The 20349-nt window shown below is 40.9% G+C and overlaps 1 protein-coding gene across 8 annotated transcripts in view; it reads right to left on the bottom strand.

The window, feature by feature from the left end:
- Window positions 1-20349, bottom strand: part of APBB2 (amyloid beta precursor protein binding family B member 2) — a 163731-nt gene that overhangs the window by 24693 nt on the left and 118689 nt on the right. For 7 of the 8 annotated variants that reach the window (XM_058803109.1, XM_058803112.1, XM_058803111.1 and 4 more), the window contains one exon: window positions 16344-16471. In XM_058803109.1, the coding sequence (XP_058659092.1) occupies window positions 16344-16471 (128 nt within the window). Of the gene's footprint in view, window positions 1-548; window positions 780-16343; window positions 16472-20349 lie in introns of those variants that run through there. The other variant, XM_058803115.1, reaches the window with a different exon arrangement.

Genomic DNA, 20349 nt, shown 5'->3' with positions numbered 1-20349 from the left:
AAACACAGAGCTTTCTTCGCTTTAGCAAATGAGGTCTCTGCTGTTCTTAACTGCAGCATCTTTTCATACATTAACATGGCATTAACAGGAAAAACAAATCATGATCAGCCTCTACAGAATCAGGCTGGTCAGTATGCAGTCAGTAAGCACAGTTTAGGAACATGTAATTCTGAGCTAAATACAGTCCCCCAAACCTATTAATCATCAGGATCCATAGTTAGCTTACTGCTCAAATGAGCACCATCTGAAGGGATAAAGGAGAGGGAGAACAGCATCCAACACTTACCGCTCAGCACACAGTCCAGCATTGCTGCTACAGTGCTCTCCTGAAGCTTGGTAAGTGTCAGCTCAGGAGAAAAGAAATCTGACTTGCCTTTGTCACACCAGGAGCTGTAATTTGCCTTGCAGGCATCCACACAGTAGCTTTAGACTAATAGACCACAGCTTTGAAAATACAGCTCGAGACAAAGGCTACACTAATGCAAAACTGTTGTCTGGGGGGGTGGAAGGGCTGAGGTTTTTTCCTTGTCACTTTTTAAGTTTCTTACCTTTTCGTTGCAGCTAAGAGGAATTAAATGCCAAGCACGTCATACAGAACCCCCAAGTCAATAATCCCCATCTCCGGTGGTTGTATTTAAGCATCCGACGGTGCAGAGCACTTGATGCAGCCCCGTGTTTGTATTTCAGCGACGGGGGCTGAACACCCCGAGAACAGCAGCTCATTGACTTTGCAGTGCACTGAGGCACACCATGGCAGCTCCCACTCCCCCGGGCTGTGCTTGCCGGCTCCAGCTGCGAGGGAGTGGGTGCCTCTCCCTGGAGCCCGGCTCCGCCAGGGGTGTGTCTGCTCCTGCCTCCCATCCCCGGTGCCGCTCCCCGACCCGCAGCAGCGCTCTCTCCTCCTGCCACGCATTGTGTTTCTGGCCAGTAAACTCCAAAGATTAATCTTTTGTGACACAAGTAATCTTTCGGGGAAAGCTGAAGTGCACAGGGAGTCTGCCCCTCTCCATTTTCCAAAACCTCTGCAAAGCATTCACAACGTAGCTCTGAATGCAACACAGAAAGAAAGTCTCCTTAAAAAGGCAACAAAGATTTACAGCTAAATCCAAAAATTCAGACACAAGTAACAACTACATTTACTTCAATGAAATTACAGGTGCTTATGCTGGAAATGAGATTTATCCTTGAGCTGTAAAAACAAACATTAAATAATTTGATTTTCCAGAACTGGCACATGCAGTAATAGTAAATCCAATTTAGAGGTGTTGCTTGCACTAAAGGTTCCTGGAGCATTAGTTTTTATCAAAACTCCCCATTAAATGTGCTCAATCAGCAACAAAGAGCTGCTTCTGGCAGGGACTGCATTTAAAATGTATCAGAGCTTAAAGCCCATTCCAGGTTATTATTTAGGTTTCACAGCCACCTGCAGCATTGCACATCGCTTCTCAGTGCAGGGGGAAGACTGGGGGAAGGCAAACTCTGACCAAGGAACAACCCCAAGTTTGCAAGAACATGGGTCACCACCCTGCAAGTCACTCTTCTCCATCCAAGGGAACTTCTCCCTCCCTCCCTCAAATGTGCCAGCAGAGCTGTCTGTGGGATCACACCTGTGGTCTCCCAGGAAAATGAGCCAACATGCAAATGCCCACCAACAACTCTTTAAATTATCTGAGCCCAACCTGAGTGAAAGTAGAGCAAGAAACATGACCATGGACATTTCCACCAGCAGAGCTGAGAGGGTGAAAAGCAGTTAAGGATAATTTTCTGGCAGTCACTTCTTTCAGCCACACAGATGCATAAGGAACAGGATGTTTTTTTCACCACCTAAATGCACCCTCAGAATCTAGTGGGATTCCTTCCTTCCTTCCTTCCTTCCTTCCTTCCTTCCTTCCTTCCTTCCTTCCTTCCTTCCTTCCTTCCTTCCTTCCTTCCTTCCTTCCTTCCTTCCTTCCTTCCTTCCTTCCTTCCTTCCTTCCTTCCTTCCTTCCTTCCTTCCTTCCTTCCTTCCTTCCTTCCTTCCTTCCTTCCTTCCTTCCTTCCTTCCTTCCTTCCTTCCTTCCTTCCTTCCTTCCTTCCTTCCTTCCTTCCTCCCTTCCTCCCTTCCTCCCTTCCTCCCTCCCTCCCTTCCTTCCTTCCTTCCTATCATCAACAAGGTTTGGCAGGACCACTTATGCTCAAGCAACAACCTGTGCCATCCCAAAAGCTTTCCACTGATTTCCAGGGAGTAACAGGAGGGAATTTAATTAACAAATCTGTTGATGCTGCCTAAGATAAAACAGCTCCAGCTCCTCCTTGGATGTGCTGAACGCCCAATGCTAAGAAGAATTCAAAGCCATGGAATAATTTTTGCATTGTCCAAGCAACTTCTCAAAAGACTTGACAAAAGTGTGGAATTCACTTGTGGGGAAAGAAAGGGGCATTTTATGGACAAAGTGACACCCAAAACTGGTTAATGGGCTAAAATATAAACATATTGCATTTATAATCTAGGTTCCAATATGCATTCAGTGTAATTTCTTTACATTTGAAAATGAGGACCCAATTGATTTGATAACTATTAACTATTACAACAACCCTCTTCGTTTGCTGCTGTCCTCTTTCAGTCTTGGTAAGGAGAATACAAGGGGGTATGGTAGCCTTCCAGCTGGCCAAACAACAGCACTCATGAGAACAATGTCAGACGTCTACTTGAAAGGCTTCTAAGAAGAAAAGCCAGATTTTGCCATTTTAATATGCTGGAACAGTTTGTGGGAGAGAACTGCTCTTCTCTGATCATCCTTCAGTATGAAGAGAGAAAAAGAGACTCAGCAAAACTTTATAAACATGTGAAAAAAGTATAATTAAAACTAAATCTTAGTTTTCAAGTTATTAAGTTGGCTTTTCAAGAAGCGAACTGGGGTCAAATTCTAATCCTGTGTTGGTTTTCATAGTTTGTTAGATGCCACACTTACTGCCTGTGCACCTGTCAGTAATGATATGGCCAGACATATATGTGTTTCAAGGAATAACTTGCCCTGGTTTTAGCATTTAATTTTCCCTTGCCCCACACCCTCTGTTCCTCCAAGTTTGTTAATTCTAGTTGATATGTATGAAAAGGGCAACAGATTTACCTCTGCCACCAGATATAGGAAAATCTCCCAGGGCTTGACCAGCAGGCAGTTTCTGAAAATGAAAAACAATCTGAGCCAAATCTCTTCCCATTTGTGCACAAACAATTTGCTTAATAACTACAATTGTGTGGCAAATTCTCAATCACACCCAAAAATGTGGATTCAAACATGAATTAAAATTTTTAGTTTTAGGCTTCAGGGTAATAGTGGTGGCATCTGGTTTCTGATTTCTCCCAGTTTACTTGAACTAATTTTATTCTGAAAATGAAAGGTGAAACTCACACAGAAGTCTTCTTTCATGAACTGTATTGTAAAGAATAATCATCAATAAGCTTTGAGACCAGTCCTGGAAGTCACAGAACTCCCCACTGGATGCCAGGTTTGGCTGACAAGCTCACCCTAGCAACAACTGCTACCAAAAACACAGTGAAAAGATTTCCAGGACAAACACCACACTGAGTCCCATTTCCCACTACCAGCCAGGCACTGTGAACTTGCAGCCAAATCCCTTGGCAGGAAGGATCTTTGTACTGCAATTTACAGTACAAAGCAGGCTGCAGAACAAATAAGCTTACAGCAAGTAATGGGTCAAATTTACACTGACAAAAACATTCCCAGCAGCCAGCCCCGGCAAGGTGAAAACAGCCCAGGAGAGCTCTTGGCTCATGAAGAGCTGACAAATTCAACTCCTGCACTGCCAAAAGTGCCAAATGAAGGTAAGGGGGTGTTTTGGAGCATGCCTGGTGCATAAATGACACCTGTGTTGTTCCAGGCTATCCCAGCTATCCTGTCCTGCCCTCTCACAGATCCCCAGCTGGGAGCTGTTTCCCAGGCTGCTGTGCTCCTCACTGGGATGAGGCTCAGCCAAGCTCATCATGAGGGAATGGGCAACACTGAAAAGAATCTGGGCAGATCTCCATGCCCTTGGTAGCAATGAGGTGCCCAATTCTCTGGTTAAACTGCAGTGAACAGCAGGACACCTGAGCGAATGAAATGAGCTTATCCTCTAGACAGGGGTGGGATCACTCTCCCTAAACAGATCAAATATTCCCATTGCATGGCCAGAATCTGTATCTCACAGTGAAATACCAAGTATCCCAGCACACACAGCCCACGTAAGACTAGCAGAGCTATAGATGGGCTGAAGATACAAAAACAGAATCAGCATCTGAGATCCTCATACTCATCCTGAGCAAGGACTGGATCCAAGGATTTCACATACACAAAATTTTGAGGAAAAAAGAAAATTAGTTTATGATTATCCAACTTGGATTCAGGTTGCAGTTTGCTTCAGTTTGAGCAAAAGCAAAATTATATTATAGCAATATATTCATACTGTGAGGCCAAGAGTGCATTTTAGTCAGTCCTAGCAGCTGCACTCACACTGCTGGCTGACAGCTGTACCCTTGCAGTCCTACACTTGAGGGAAAAGCCAGAGCAGGTTTGCATCCCAGCTCGTGCTACTACAGCACTCAAAAGCTCCACTTCTGCCTCACAGGAAGAGAAACAAATGTTTCCCAAACTAGCCCTGCCTTTGCTACTCTGAAGCATCCATCCTATCCCTCACACAAAACATTTTGACACATTCAGGAAACAAAAAATTTGTCCCTTTTGCAAACCTCAGAGCACTACAATATTCTTTAGTCTCTAACAACATAGAAACTTAAAACCTCCTCTCATCATGATCATATACTTTCATCAAAAATTATCACAGAGTAACAGCAATGCCAATCTTCTAATTTATCTGAAATTTCCTATTATTTTTGAAAAGAGAAGAGAAAGTGAGAGGCAAGTGAGGAAACATTTCAGAAGGTTTAAATCTAGGATACAGGCAGGTATATGAGAACCTTCCATATACATCACACAATGAGTTTCCAAAATCCATGGGTGGATGAAGAAAATCTGAAATACTACCTTGAATCCTAAACATTCCAAAGTGACAAAATGAATATAGCATTTGTAAAAGCCTGGGTTGGCAACACTCCAGAAGAGCTTTGTTTGTCTTTTTTCCATTAAGGCCCCTGGAGCCATGTATGTACTCCATCAGTGATCAGAGGGCAAGAACAATTGCTCAGTTTCCTTGTCTAATCCATCTCATTATGTTTCTGATGGTGGTTGAGTAAAAGCAGAGATGAAAAGCTATTTTCCTAAATAAATACACACAAGTGTCCTCCAAATAGGAAAAGAAAAAAGGAATCTTTCTTAGTAATAATTTATTTTCTTGTGGATGTGGGTGCTATCAATCTTAAACACATAACTACGTTGTTGGAGATACATATATGAAGTTTCTTTAGGTTCTTCAGACACTGCAGAAAAGGAACAGGCAGAAAATAAGCTTCTTAATCGATGAAGGACTGATGAAACACAACTGCAAAGCAAATGCAATTCAATTTACCCTTAGCAAACTGAACTACACCTGTGGTGGCTTTCCAAAGGAAGGACCTCCACTGCTCTAGACTGTCTGCCATAAGGACCCGGGGGGCCCTTCCAATCTGAGCTACTAAAAAATAATTCTGTAAGTAATCTACAGTGCCTCTTTCTGCATCTTGCTGGCAAATCCAGCATCATTACAGACACTGCTGTGCCATCATGAGGTATCCCAGAACAACGGCAGGCTGACGTTCACAGGGTCTTGTCTGAAGTGGAAAAACTCACTTCACTGATGTTAAACATAGGATCAGGAGAATATTACGTCAAATATTGAAGACAGCCACCTTGCAGACCTTTAACTCTTTCATATTATTTTAAAAACCATAGTAGGCTCCTTACTTTTCCCCCTGCTATTTATTGCTTGTATGAGAACCTTAGTACTGCTAAAGAAAAAACATTTACACCATCCTTATGCCCCCAGAGGTACTACATTGATTTTGCTGAGCAGTATTCAGGTCCTGGAGGTCCATCTCTGTAAGTTAGTCCCTAACTCAACTCATGGTCAAGCTAATAAAAACCTTCCCATCAATTATAAGGGAATTTGGCCCAACTCAGGACACAAATGTACATCCAGCCAACTTGGAAATTAATCAAGGTGGGGAGAGGGGAACTTCAAACAATAAAATAATGAAATTTTAGAGGTATTTGAGTTCTATGTTTAATGCATTAATTCAGATTAGAAATTGAAAGCATTTTTATGGGATAAAGACAAACAGAATTTGTGTGAAGATGACTGTCATCAGAAGAGGTATAATGCACATGAATTTTTCAGTCTCACTAGGCACAAATTTATTTAAGAAATACAGATGTTAATGTAACAATTTCTAAATACAAAACCAAATCAGTCAGTAAACAAATCCCTAAATGTTTAAGACACTTGAATTATCTGTTGACAAAACTATTTTCATTTGCTCAAAGTAGTGTTTAAATTTCTGCTAATCAATCTGCACATATCAAGGAGACTTCAGCAGGCAATCTACCTCCAATGCCAGAGGCCAAATTGTGCTGAATACCCCTAACAAAAAAAGCCCCTTTTCCCTGGTGGAGCCAGTGTTAGGTAAGAAGCCAACATACTATTCTCAGAATTAAAATCCTGAAGTGAAAAGGCTTTCTAAATACATGGAATGGATAGGACAGTATATACTATGATTTACATAAAAATGCACTGCATATAAATATTTGAATTGCAATCATCTAGCAGCAAATGTGAAAAAGCATCCAGAGGTAGCTGTGACATTTAAATAATTGAAGAGCCAAATTGACAGCAAGAGAATCCTCTTAGAGTCACATTTCAAATTATTATATAAGTGCAGGTAGTAGAGTTTGTGACTGCATAGAGAGACACAGGTCAAAGCCTGTACCTCATTTTACTATTGCATATAGCAAATGCCAGAGGACAATCAGTGATCTACAAATACGTAGACATGTCACAAATCCTCCTGATATCAGGAAAATACTCATGCAAAGATCAAAGGTGTTTTTATCTAGGTGGATATAAATACTTACACAGTAAAGGTGTACATAGAAACTTCCTACTCTCTCTCTAACCCACCAGAACAATATTGGCATAAGGTGTTTGGACAGGAGGAAGAGCTACACAGGTCACTTTCTGTCAGTACGTTTGCTTTTTAATTTGCTGCATTAGAAAGTTGTGTATCTTCCATATTAAGTAGCATAATAGTGAGATAATTGAACTAAACACTTCCTGCTGCACAAATATTTTTTCCTCTCAATTATTTTTTCTGAAATTATTTGCCCAGTAACAATTTTTATAAAGTCAAAGTTTTGCTCACAATAGAAAACAATAAGCAAAATACTTACATGTCTTGCAAAAGGCTGACATTTTCAAGTGAACCACTACACAACAGAAAAGTGTTTTACTGTTCATACGAACATACTACAGTCAAGGTTGCAGAGAGCTTTATAAACTTTTAGCCAGCAAGGTCTAAGTAAGCATTATTGGCACAATTTTTCATAAAGCATTGCTCTTCTCTTCAATGGCCTATACTTTCTTTGGCTTTTCTCCTCAGAAGGTTTTTGTATGTCCACCTTAGTACTAACTGAACAGGTTCAATATATAGTAGACTAACAAAGTGAAATCACTAGTGGACTAATTTGGTTTTCTCTCATCTGCAACAGACACCTTACACTAGGAAAGGTCTTGAAATGAGAACAAAAGACCACAAAAGGTTGCTATTGAGTCTTTTTTGTTTTTTTATGTTTTTAAGAAGTATTAGTTAATTATTTGACAGCTATTTATTCCATAGGTGGCTCCCTCTATACACAGTTCCTATGTTGGTATAGCCTCTGAGAGATGTGTAATTAAGAGTAACTTCAGCACCGCTGAAGATAAAGGGAGTGAATGCAAGGCAGGCACCTTCAATTGACTCCAGCTAGTTTGGGAAGGAAGTTGGTATTTTTTGTTTGCACAGCCTCCTTGGAGAGGAATCAACAGAAGGAGTATGCACCCAAGTGATGACCACACAATGTAAGTAAGGTAAGTTTAAACCATCTTTGATTGTGAGGTAAGATCAGAGCTTCTAACGGGGTGTTGAAATCTAGCAGGGTTGTAGAGAGTCTGGGAGGAAGATGGATGTTTCCTGGGGACAGGTACAGAGCTGGACAGCAGCTGCTTTTTCCATCACTGTTTTGCCATGGAGTTGAAGCAGCAGTTACTTACAGAAATCCAGCCTGGACACAGCACCTGCTTAATTAACATATAGAGAAAAGAATAGTAGAAGAACTCATCAGATTTCTACCCCAAAATAGCAGTCAGTAGCTCTCCTGAGCTACACACACTTTCACAGGCAGCTCAGCTGCTCTCAAGGGCCTTCTGTGATAGCTGCTTAAATTCATGGATTACTCTAGCTGTATCCTGAAGTGTTTGAGTTTAATAGCTGAAATAACAGGGAGTGTGTGGAGATTTTCTAGCACAAATTTGTATAAAGGCTTTAAGCCAGGGACTCAGTCAATGTGCCATCTCATTAATTGAGACAACCTGACGATATCACAGTGCTTATTTGTAATACACATCTAGATATATCATTTGTCTTAACTGAAACTTCTACAGTGGAATAATTCCAAGCGCTATTTAAAAAGGTTCAGGTTGAAGATCAGGAGGAATTTGTTCCTAGAAAGAGTGACTAGACATTGGAATGGACTGCCCAGGGAGGTGCTGGGGTAACCACCCCTGGAGGTGTTCAAGACAGGACGTGACTTAGTGCCACGGTCTAGTTGACAGGGTGGTGACTGCTCTAAGGTTGGACTTAATGATCTCAGAGATCTTTTCCAACCTAATTGATTCTGTGTTTCTATGTAATATTTGTTCGTCTCATTAGTGAGATTACTCAGAAAGGATAGAAGGATGCTGCCCCAGTTGAAGCCACCAGCAACAGAAAACCACTGGTGCAAAACTACAGGCGTTTCAAATTACATAATATTTCAAGTTAATACCAGCCTATTTCAATGCATCTTCAGTCTACTGTGTCTTTCATGTTAAATCCCCAAGCTAAAATAAACCAGTTTAATGAATCAAAGTATGAATGCACACATGCAGCTTTTTGCACCCACTTGACCACGTTTGCTTAAAACACATCAATTCTGTAAGCCTGACTGGATTCTCCCTTTCACAGCTGTATTGTTTCATTACTCCCTCCTAGAACACACTGCACCTCCAAACAGTAATGCCAGAACTTATGGATATAAATGAGAAGTTTTGCATAAATAACTACCTAAACTATTTCTTAGTGAGAAGGGAAAATGCTACCAAAACACACAGAAAGGGATCCTCAAATGCAGCTGGCTTAGGGAAGAAGGAAAAGCAAAAGATAACTGTAAAACCCCAGCTAAAAAGAGAGGTCAGAAAAGCCAGTAAAATCCTTTTTCTCCAGTGTAATCCTTCACCTATGCCCTATTTATGTGATTCCTTACAGTATGTTTTGTCCTTATTCCAAGGTTACAGGGACCGAAGGGAATAGGCAATATTGATTAATGGTGTTTCAGAGATTGAAGAGCTCAGCTGAAATTACACATTCTTTGGGAGGTGTTATCTTTTCAGAAGAGCAGGTGCAAACACCATTTCAGTTTAATTTATTTTCTGCTTTTTTCAACTATGTCGCTAATGCAAAAAAGAAAGTTTATTATTCATTATCTTGTACAGTTTGATAAACTTCTCTCATAGAACTGAAGAAAGACTCAGAGCACATTCAATCATTGCCTCAGAGGGAAGGCAATCCAAAAAAACTTAAACACCTTCTTGAATGATGCATCTAGAAGCCACTAAATCTGAATTTAGACACTTGATTTTCAAAGACACAATGTGTAGAGATCCTACTGAAGTCAGTGGACAGCACAGGTGTTAAACACCTCTGAAACCCAGACATTTTTGTTAACCATGGAAAAAGCAAGGCAGCATACTATTTTTAATTCCCCATATTCTGAGGAATTTGAGCCATAACTTTACATCATATCATCCCCATTTGCCACAGATTTGTCCCATTTTTCTCTTATATCACCTCAAAAGTTTTCTCTTGTCCTAACAGCTCCTGAGATAACAGAGCTCAGATAATTCATATTGTTGTCAGGGCTCTCTTCTCTTTCAGCTTAGAGGATTATGTCCATCTGACCTGGGGCATCTATTCATTTAGTTGCCTGCTCTCCCCTTCTGAGGCAGCTTGAGCCTCATCATGTGTGCATCCATTGTTCTACTTTCTTCAAGGCCCTGTCTGCCTTTCTCCCCTTTCTGAATCTCAGCTTCATTTTATTCCTATGTCTAGGCAGCAGAAAAACATCAGCAGTTCAGAGAAGCAGGGCAATGGACATCCGTACCTGATAAAATGGGGCAGAGGAAGGAGCACAGTACATTCACATCACCCAGTCAAAGTGTCTGTGGTCAGAAAACTTTAATACCAGAGAATGTGCCTCTCCTATCACTTAAGAACCAAAAGCAACCAGGCTCCCTCCTCTGCCTGTCAGAAAACACACAAACTATACATTGGAAACAAACCTGCTCTGTGTGGTGACAAGGCTAGTGGATGAACAGACACATGCTGTGTGTTCTGTCCCACAGACCAGGTGCCCACCCCATCCAGTTCATATTCAGACCCATCAAAGATGTCTCCTGGATTCACCAGCAGCCCTCCTTGCCAGCTGACCACAGACTGTTTCAGCTGGATATACTGCTGTTGTATGAAGTCACCAGGAGACAAGAAACTGTGATCTTTCAGGCAGTTAAAGTCCTTTAGATTTTTTAAAACTTGAGGTAGGCTTGGACTGGTGGAGTAGCGATGAAGATAAAGGAGGGTTCAGGTAAATGTGCTAACAGAATCTCATTTACAAAACTGATGAGCCATTGCCTTTTCTCTCTTCCTTGTTAGTGAGCTGCTCAGAAAGCAAAGGGCACACACCAGCAGTCCAGGAGAAGAGACAAACCCCAACCTGAGGAATGATTAATGTACAGTCATGCTGCTCACAAGCGAGAAGAGCAGCCCTTTTACAGCCTCAGTGCATCCCGAGGCTGTAAACACGCTTTTAATGACGAGGAGAAAAACATGGCATGCATGGCTTGCTGAGAAGCAAACACAGCACTGACAATTATTCACTGATACACCTGTGACACCTCCATGTGACAATGACCTTAGTGATCTTGAAATCAAACTATTTATACAACTGCAAGGACTGTTCTTATTTACAAATAATACTAAATGAATCACCATGACTCTTTTCAGAACAGCAGAAGAGGAAGACTGTACAAAGGACAGTGGTTTTTGACTTTTAAAAATCACAAGGTATCACTGAATCTTGCAAAGGGTTGCATGTATACAGGACATTTATTTTCTTCTAATGCCCATATATACTTATCAAACAAAGGAGCTCAGTGTACACATACATGCATACCCACCAATTTTTGGGAATCTGCTTTTGTTCATGGTTTTATGAAGGCATTCCAGGCCTTTTAAAATCAAACATATTTACTGACTGATCAATTGAAAACAAGGGATGAAACACAAAATCACCACACAGCCCAAGTTAACCAAATGAGGAAGCCCTTGCTACCCCAGGATTGTTAAATAAGAATCTCCAAAGGGCAGTATAATGGTGTAACCTATGGAGAGAGTGATTACAGTCTCCTGGAAAACACTTCTGCCTGAGGTGAGATAGCAGCCACATCCTCAGATTAAACTTTCATCAGCAGATCTCTGTGTTTCATCAATCTTTCATTATGGCAGAGCTTAGAAAATCATCTGCTCATGTGTCATTAGAAAATCTCTTCATCTTCCAAAGCAGAAACTACACAAATAAATTAATACAAGCAAAAGAGTTAAAAGGAGGGCCTGCAGACCATTTTGGGGTTCAAATAGATCAAAATACAGAGAAATATACATTTCTACAGTATTTTAAAATTTAAATACTACTTTTCAGGACAAACCCAAAAGGTAAATTATACAGGTTCTTAGATGAGAAGATATAGCTAATTAAGGAAATTCATGTGCAACAACTTCTGGAAGAATTTCCCACCAGAAACTGGGATTTCAACTTCATGAACACTTACTCCACCTAAGCAGCAGTGTGATCCCTACCTTTTTTTTCTGGTGATGGCAAACCCATAATCAGGGAAAGCTGCTTTTGCAGTCAGTGAATGGCTTTGGTATTTCTCACCTCAGTAGGAACAGGTGATTTCACCAGGATGAATGTAAGGACTGTGGGCTAATGTACACACATGAAAAGAGTTGCAGTGCAGTTTCCGGCTCAACAATATGGTTTTCTCAGCTTGTGTTCTCCTTTTGGTTTGTCTCAAAATGTTTTTTTCTTGTGTGTTAGTGTTTCTTCAGCAAATGCTACATCTTTTATGCTACCTCTCAAAGCATGTTTCCTACACTGAATATCTCTACATCCAAAACATATTGTACATCTGATTATGCACTCATAAGTTTGTTCTTTCTGCTTGTCATTTTGATCTTGTTATTTCACATCACATGCAGTCTGAATTGACTTACAACTAATAGCTACACTGCTTTTCCTACAATCTTATTTTTTAAAATGTGTCAATAAAATATTAAACAAATTACATTTCAAAAAGAGTGGGCTCCAGTCCTGAAAGTCATTCTGGACACAAAATTTATGTAAAAGCACCTATCAAAATTCTTACAAATGGTTATGAATAGGAAAGTTCTGAAATAAAATTTCTTATGATGAAAAAAAATCCCAAAGTCCAATAAAAGTGGCTAAGAACATTAGTGTGCCAGCAAATGAAATATTAAAGCTGTTTTTGACTTTGTGTTTAATACCTAAATGCAATATATAATTAATTTTAATAAATGATTTCTTGCTGTTCCTTACAGCAACTGGTCAAGAATTGTCATGGTGTCTAAAAACAAGAAATGTTCACTTTTGAACACAGAAAGGGCTTCTCCCACAACTGACCATTTAAGCATGAGAAAAAATTAGTTTATTTCCTCTGCCATTTCTCTGTATTGTCAGCATCATATATAAAACTTCCTTTCAGGAAAACAGTTGAGAAAGTGGCTACCTTTAATGACCAAAAAGAAGAACTGGGTTTGAGGAGTTCTTGTTGTTTGTACTTTTAAAATTGGACCTGTACTTCTCTCATATATTCCATATCTAAACATTTTTTTCTAGATAGAGACATAAGTTTCTGCAGAAGTGTAGGAACTGGAATTCCTCTTTGGCCCCCAGCTATGGCATGCAGAAGGGCAGGAGTGGGATCAGAGATTTCCCATGCCTTGCACACAGCTCTTGGGGAATGCTGTGGGGCACCACAGCAGGTCAGAGCAGACAGGGTGACCTGTGCACACACAGCCTTTCCCAACCCCTGCCCTATTGATGGGGCTTATGTTCATCTAGGAGAGTCTGCTATTGCCTCCCACCCCAGACACATTCCACCTAAAGCACACAATGTTATTGGTGCCACATGATTGCAAAAGGTACATCTCTCTTAAATGTTTCCTAAAAACATCCATGACCAGTTCTGTCTTTAGGAAAAGCAGGTACCCAGCCTGAAGAAAAATGATTCATTATCTTCTTTATAAAAGAACATACTGGAATGAGTTTATTTCACAAAGAAATGTAAGTATTTGGGAAAAGAACTGTAAATGCTTAAAAAAAATTTAAGATCAAAGCTGGAATCTTTTACTCTGTAAAGCTGCATCACATTGGGTGCCCCTTAAAATGCTCTATTTATTTTCTGACAGAAGCAAGGTACTACAAAAACTGACTTGAAGGGAAATGTGTAATGCACCCATTTTCTAATGCAAACAAAGAACTCCAATGGTTTATTCATTAGGAGTTAAAACCTTTTTACTTCCCAGCATTTCAAACTGGATTTGCCCTTTTTAGACCTCTCAAAAATCTGTACCAAAGGAAGTGAAAACCAGTTAACCTATGCCCAACTGACTATCAGTCATTTATAAGTGTAAAAAAATTAGAAACCTTTAGTCACCTAAAAAAATAATCACCTTCTCTTTTAGAAATTTAGCCATTGGTAATCAGAATCTTTCAGACAGATAAAACAAGTTTCAGAAAATCTTTTACTGAGAAAGATTCTTCATGTTTGAAATTACATTTCCTATCAAAAGCTAGAGACAAAAAACCCCAAACCCTGACTATTGCAAATATCTTGACAATCACAGAAGGGCTTGGGTTGGAAGGGACCTCAAATATCATCTAGCTCCAACTTCCCTGCCTTAGGCAAGGACACTTTTCACTAGACCAGGTTGCTTAGAGCTCCATCCAGCCTGGCCTTGAACCTTTCCAGGGATGGAGCACACACAGCTTCTCTGGGTAACCTGTTCCGGTGCCTCACCACCCTCACAGGAAAGAATTTCTTCCTGAGATGTAATCTAAACCTACTCTTCATTTCGAAACCAATCTCCCTTGACCTGCCACTACATGCTCTTGTAAATATCAGGTACTGAAAGGAGCGTACAGGAAGGATGGGGTGAGACACCCCATAGTAAGGGGAGGGGTTAGATCCAACTGCCAACCCCCTAGAACAAAACACAACCTGAAAAATAAAACAAATTCTATCACAAATTCCTACTCAGCCTCTCTCTGAGATTTATGACCTGAAAAGCCGTTGTTACGAAATTTAACCACAGGAACGCCAAGCTATGCCTCAGGTCACCTTGAAGCCTTCTCTTTTCCAGGCTGAACAATCCCAGGTCTCTCAGCCTTTCCTCATAGGAGAGGTGCTCCATCCCTCTAATCAACTTGGTGGCCCTCCTCTAACAGGTCCATGTCCTTCCTGTGCTGTGGCCCCAGAGCTGGCTGCAGCCCTGCAGGTGGGGTCTCACCAGAGCAGAGCAGAGCAGAGGGGCAGAATCCCCTCCCTGCCCTGCTGCCCACGGGGCTCTGGATGCAGCCCAGGACACCTTTGGCTCTCTGGGCTGTGAGTGCCCATGGCTGGGTCATGTCCAGCCTCTCATCCACCAGCATCACCAAATCCTCTCTGGCAGGGCTGCTCTGGGTCTGTGCATCCCCCAGACTGGGCTGATAATGGGGGTTGTCCCAGCTCAGATGCAGGACTCTGTACTTGGTTTTGTTAAACCATGTGAAATTCCTGAAGGTCCAGTTCTTGAGCCTGTCCAGGTCCTTTTGGATGGCACCTCATCCTTTAGAAGCGTCAACTGCACCACTCAGCTTGGTGGCATCAGCAAATTTGCAGAGGGTGTATTTGATCCCTTCATCTATGCCATTAATGAAGATATTAAGTAACACTGGCCCCAGTGCAGATCCCTGAAGGGCACCACTTATCACTGATGTCCACTGGGACTCTGAGCCATTGACCAGTAACCTCTGAATGCAACTATCCAACCACTTTCATATCCATCCAACAGTCCACTCATCAAATACATCTCTCTCCAATTTAGAAAGAAGAATGTAGTGGGAGACTGTGTCAAAGGCGTTTTAGATAAATGACATCAGCAACCCTTCCCTTGTGCAGTAATGTGGTTATTCCATCACAGCCAGTACTGGTCATGCAGGACTTACCTGATCATTATCAAATATGGACACAAAAAGCAGAAGATTGCTGGTGTTACTCAATCCTTACCATCCTTGTGTCAGGATGGGTACTGTGCTAAGATCCTGGACTTTTTCCATATGAATGGCAATGTTTTCACTACATCAAAATGCCCAATCAGACTGGGAGGCAGCTCACTGTCGTGCTCCAAACAAGTCACCTTCACAACCCAGTTTCCTCAGCAGTATTACATGGCAAACAAGAATGCTACCAAGAGACCAGCCAAGAAGGAAACCTAAGGAAAGACTGCTTCTAGGGCAGGAAGGCCTTTAGCACACGCTCCTGGTTGCTTCCTACCACAAGGAACAACTTTAGCTCACAGGCAGCACATTTCAGGGACAAATCTCAGCTTTCCGCAACACCTTTGGGGATTTTCTTACACCAAGAACTAGAAGAAACAGTAATGACTAAACCCATTACTTGGACCAGCAGGAAGACATGCTTTCACATAGTCAGGAGAAACATCCTACGAGACATATTTGAAAACATGCTTTTATACCAAAAGTACTACACAGATCTGAAACAAATCAATGCTACATGTGCAGTTCTATGCACCTGAGTTAATCTGAAAGGCTTGTTCAATGCAGGCTTAACAAGACAGCATACAAGTGATACACTACAAAATGCACAGAGTTTAAAAAGTAACACCAGTAACAAAAAGAAGAATTTACCCACCTTCTCTCAGGCCCTGGGACAGAGTAATGTGCAGTATGCATTAGCAGAAGGAAATAGCAGCAAGGCAGACAAGCAGAGCCAACACTCACCGGCCGTTGTCACGGCCCACGCCCCAGACTCGGATGCTCACGATGGGCTGCGCGTGCAGGACCGTGCGGTCCATGGGGTCAATCAGGTTCAGCATGTCATTCTCCAGGATGAGGTACATGTCTTTGCCCTGCAGATCCAGACAAAGTACACAGTGCATCACCCTCTCAGACTGGCTGGGATCGAGGTGTTATGTCTGTGCTGTTCAGACTAGCTTCATCTTTACTCAAAGGTTTGGGCTGTTCCAAGAGCAAATGAAAAAAGCTTCATATGCTTCTGGTGTGAAAAAGATCTAAGATGTTATGTTGCTACTATATTTTTAAACAACCCCAATCACAAAAAGCTTTGATGTCTTTTAAATACAACTCATTCAGACCCAAACTACTGAGTTATTCAATAAGCTATGTGTTCATCTGTTTTTCAGTAAATTCTTCCAAATATATGAGAAATCATGGCCTGTACTCATAGTAAAAGCTTATATCAAAACCTGTACTTTTGAGGCAGAGTTCCTTCCTTCAAAGTGTTTTGTTTCCATAAAATTTAACCAATGGATTATGGGAACAGACAGCAATTTGTACATGTCAAAGGATTTACTCTTTGAAGAAAGATTAAAGGGGAAAACCCAGTATTAAAACCTGAATGTGAATTCTGCTAGTGAATGCAGAATCTTGGAGTCAGGACTTCTCCCCAGTTCTTCTGGCATGTAAGAACAAGGATAATGCTTTTTTTCTCTTGCAGGAAACAAATTTAGAGAAAATTCTCCTTTTGATACTAATTCACAAATGCTTATCTTCCTTCTCTTGACAGCATTTGTAATAGGTCTGCTGCCTCCTCTAGCACATGTAATTTCCTTCTTCTTGAAGGCTGTACACATACTCTTCAGACCATGAGATCTTACAGAAATGCTCCTGAACCTATTGCTGAGCAGTAAGACAAGCTCCTGATCAGAAGGTGGAAGCTATCAGCTACATACAGAGTAATTAGTTTCCTCTCTTTGGTGCCAGAATATATACATGAACAGAAAGAACAGAAAGAGTCTGAATCCCTACTGACTAATGATTCAAAACTGACCTTTTTCTTCATCTCAGTGACACAGAAACCCTTTTCCCTCTTGGTTACAGAGGCTCAAGTCTTTATGATGCCTACTTTTGTGTTTGTGTAAGAAATACAATCATGTCACTTTGTGAGGGCTGCCTGCCATTGTTCGTAGGCAAGGCAGCAAGGGGCAGGCACTGCCCATTTCCCAGCAGGGATTCCAAGGGAAGCTGTGACACAGAGCTGGCACTGCAAGTACCAAGAGGGATGTGGGAGACACAGGTGACACCTGGTATGAGCAAAGCCTGAAGAAGCATTTTTTGCCTGATGGAAAAAGCACATCTGTGGCTGAGATGCAAGGCTGGATATATAGGCTGCTCCTAGAGAAGCAGAAGGAGCTGTGATAGCCATGCAAAAAACTGGGGTAAACCAGCAGCACTGAGATGCTAGTGGCAGATAGAAAAAGAAACATCATGAAGATAAAAAGGGAGAAATTTGCTTGGAGGTCAGAAGCAGTAAACAAATTATGTGAAGAATGCTACCAAGTGTCACACAGATTGCTTTTTGGACCAATTTTATACTTATATATTTGTTCCAGAGGAAATTATTACAAAAAGGAAAAATATGTTATTCATGCAAAATACACTGGGATTAGAGTAACAAAACAGGATCCAAATTAGCTGGAAAAAAATTGGAGAATGGGCAGAGAAGCAACATAAGTCACAGGAAATGATCCTTGCAATGCTCAGGGGATCACTTGTCTGCAGCCAGAAGCAATATATTTTGCTAAATTTTGTTGCCTTATTATACAAAAGCTATTTTAGAGACGAAAGCACTGCATAGGTCAAAAAGAAATTATTAGACAGGCTAGGAGCTTGAATATAGGCTTTAATGTCTCAGACTGCTGAAGAGCTGCAGAGATCTGATGGTTTGAAGAAGAGCCATGGAGGGAAAGTGACTAAAGGAAAGAGAGGCTCAATCCCAGCAGTTTTTCTGGAAGTGTTACAGGCTGCAGTATATAGGTCAATGGAAGATATCTTTTTCATGTAAGTGAAATTGCAATGTACAGAAATGTAATTCATCTGCAATACAAACAAAAGAACAGTGTTTTTCTGTTTGGATTTTACAGAACAGTAGAAGTTCAAAATTTATAGGCAATTTCTTTTGTAGCAAAGGGCATGAAATCCCACAGTAAAGCCACTAACAAAGCTTCTGCAGGGTCAGGGTTTTACCTGGGGTGTGGGAGGGTTTGTGGTTTGTTTTGCAGTTTTTTAAATCATGAAATCTTGGGGTTAGTCCTAACCCCGATTTCACTTTCATTATATTCTAGCTTAGGCAATCTTAAAATTCTTACATGCAGTCATTTAGCTCCATAATAGACTCCTGCTGTAATTGCTCCATCTGATGCATCAATGATGGAGTATAATTTTTTCAGGTTCCTTTCTAACACATGCCTCTTCTAATCACTCTTGAAGCCTTACATTGCAGGCAGGAAAATGTGGTCGGATGTAATGAACTCTTTTAAAATCAGGAAGACAATTTACTTCAGGAGCCACCTATTCAAGCACAGTGTCTCTATTGTTTTGTCAGGCTGATTTTTTTTTTTTTTTAAATGAATAGCACTCTTAATTTAAACATCCATTCAAGAGGACCAAAACTTTTTACCAGCTTAGCTTGAAAACCTGCAAGGATTTCCAACAAAGAATAAGGGGATTGACAGAGAGATATAGAAAAAATGTGAACATTAACTCTTAAAATAAATCATGAGGGTTCAAAGTAAACACTATATTTCAAGGTGATCAAAGTGCTGCTATCTGAAATATGGATGAGATTACACACATGTAAAGATACTGGATTTTTTTCTACCCTGAGGTCAGCAGTAAGTCCAAAGCCCATGACTGACACATCTCTAATTGTTTGTCTAGCTATATTATCTAAAAAAACTGTTCCCAGGTGTAAGAAATAAAGGAAAACAATATTATTTTGTTTATTTATATGTGCAATATATACTTTGTACATATAAAAATCCTGCTGAAATTATTTTAAATGGATAGAACACTATATATGTGCTCCTTTACACATAATTTCAATTTTTAAGGGCACTTTCCCCCAGCATCTCAGCATTGCTGGGGTCATAGCTAGGATGGTGAACTGGAGCCATAGACTGCAACAATAACTTGGGAGACTGAATGTTATTTTTCCTGAAACTTTTACTGAAATGTAGACAAGTCTTTCTTTTGATTTCTTTTTTTTTGTTTGGCAGTGTTTCCCTCTTAGGAGGGAAAGTTACAACATTCACTCTTTTGTCAATTTTGAATTCAGCTCCTGTGTGACCAATCCACACTAGTGTAACCCTTCTGAAAATATGTCAGGAGAGAGGTAGAAAATGAGATTTGGCAGAAGTTGAAGATGTTCCATGAACAATCAAATAACAAAGATGTTTTAGTGTGGCTTTGTCTCCTATGTCCTCTGTCTGTCCCACCTTTTCCCTTCTTGTTACACTTACTGACCCCTCAACATCTCCCCCTTCCTCATCTGTCCCCAGCACACCTGGGCACAGATGAATACCTGACAGTATTTTCTACATCACAAAACCGAAATGTCCCTTCAATTTTCCCTGAGTTCCCAGTTATCCTCTCTTTCTGAGCCAACTCAGAAAGAAGCAGAGAGCAACTGTGGTACAGACAGTGAAGGCACACTGACCCTTCAGCAAACCAGGAAAGAGGAAAGCTGGGCTCTCTCCTTTTTCCTCAGCGTGTGGGAATCTGGCATCCTTCAAAACTGGATGACACTGGTGCAGAAATTCAAGAGTTATTGGAGAGGAGCCAACAGACAGACTGATGACATATAATTAATTTCCTTCTGAAACACTGATAAAATAATAATTGTAAGATAAACCATCTGCCCATCAGTTCCAATCTTCTCATACATTTCAGAACCACAACCCTGCCAGTGTGGGTTTCCTTAAAGCCC

This window comes from Ammospiza caudacuta, chromosome 4, assembly GCF_027887145.1.
Source record: "Ammospiza caudacuta isolate bAmmCau1 chromosome 4, bAmmCau1.pri, whole genome shotgun sequence".
Lineage (NCBI taxonomy): Eukaryota > Metazoa > Chordata > Aves > Passeriformes > Passerellidae > Ammospiza > Ammospiza caudacuta.
Note: the sequence above shows the minus strand (reverse complement) of the source record. Positions and strands in the feature narration are given on the sequence as shown.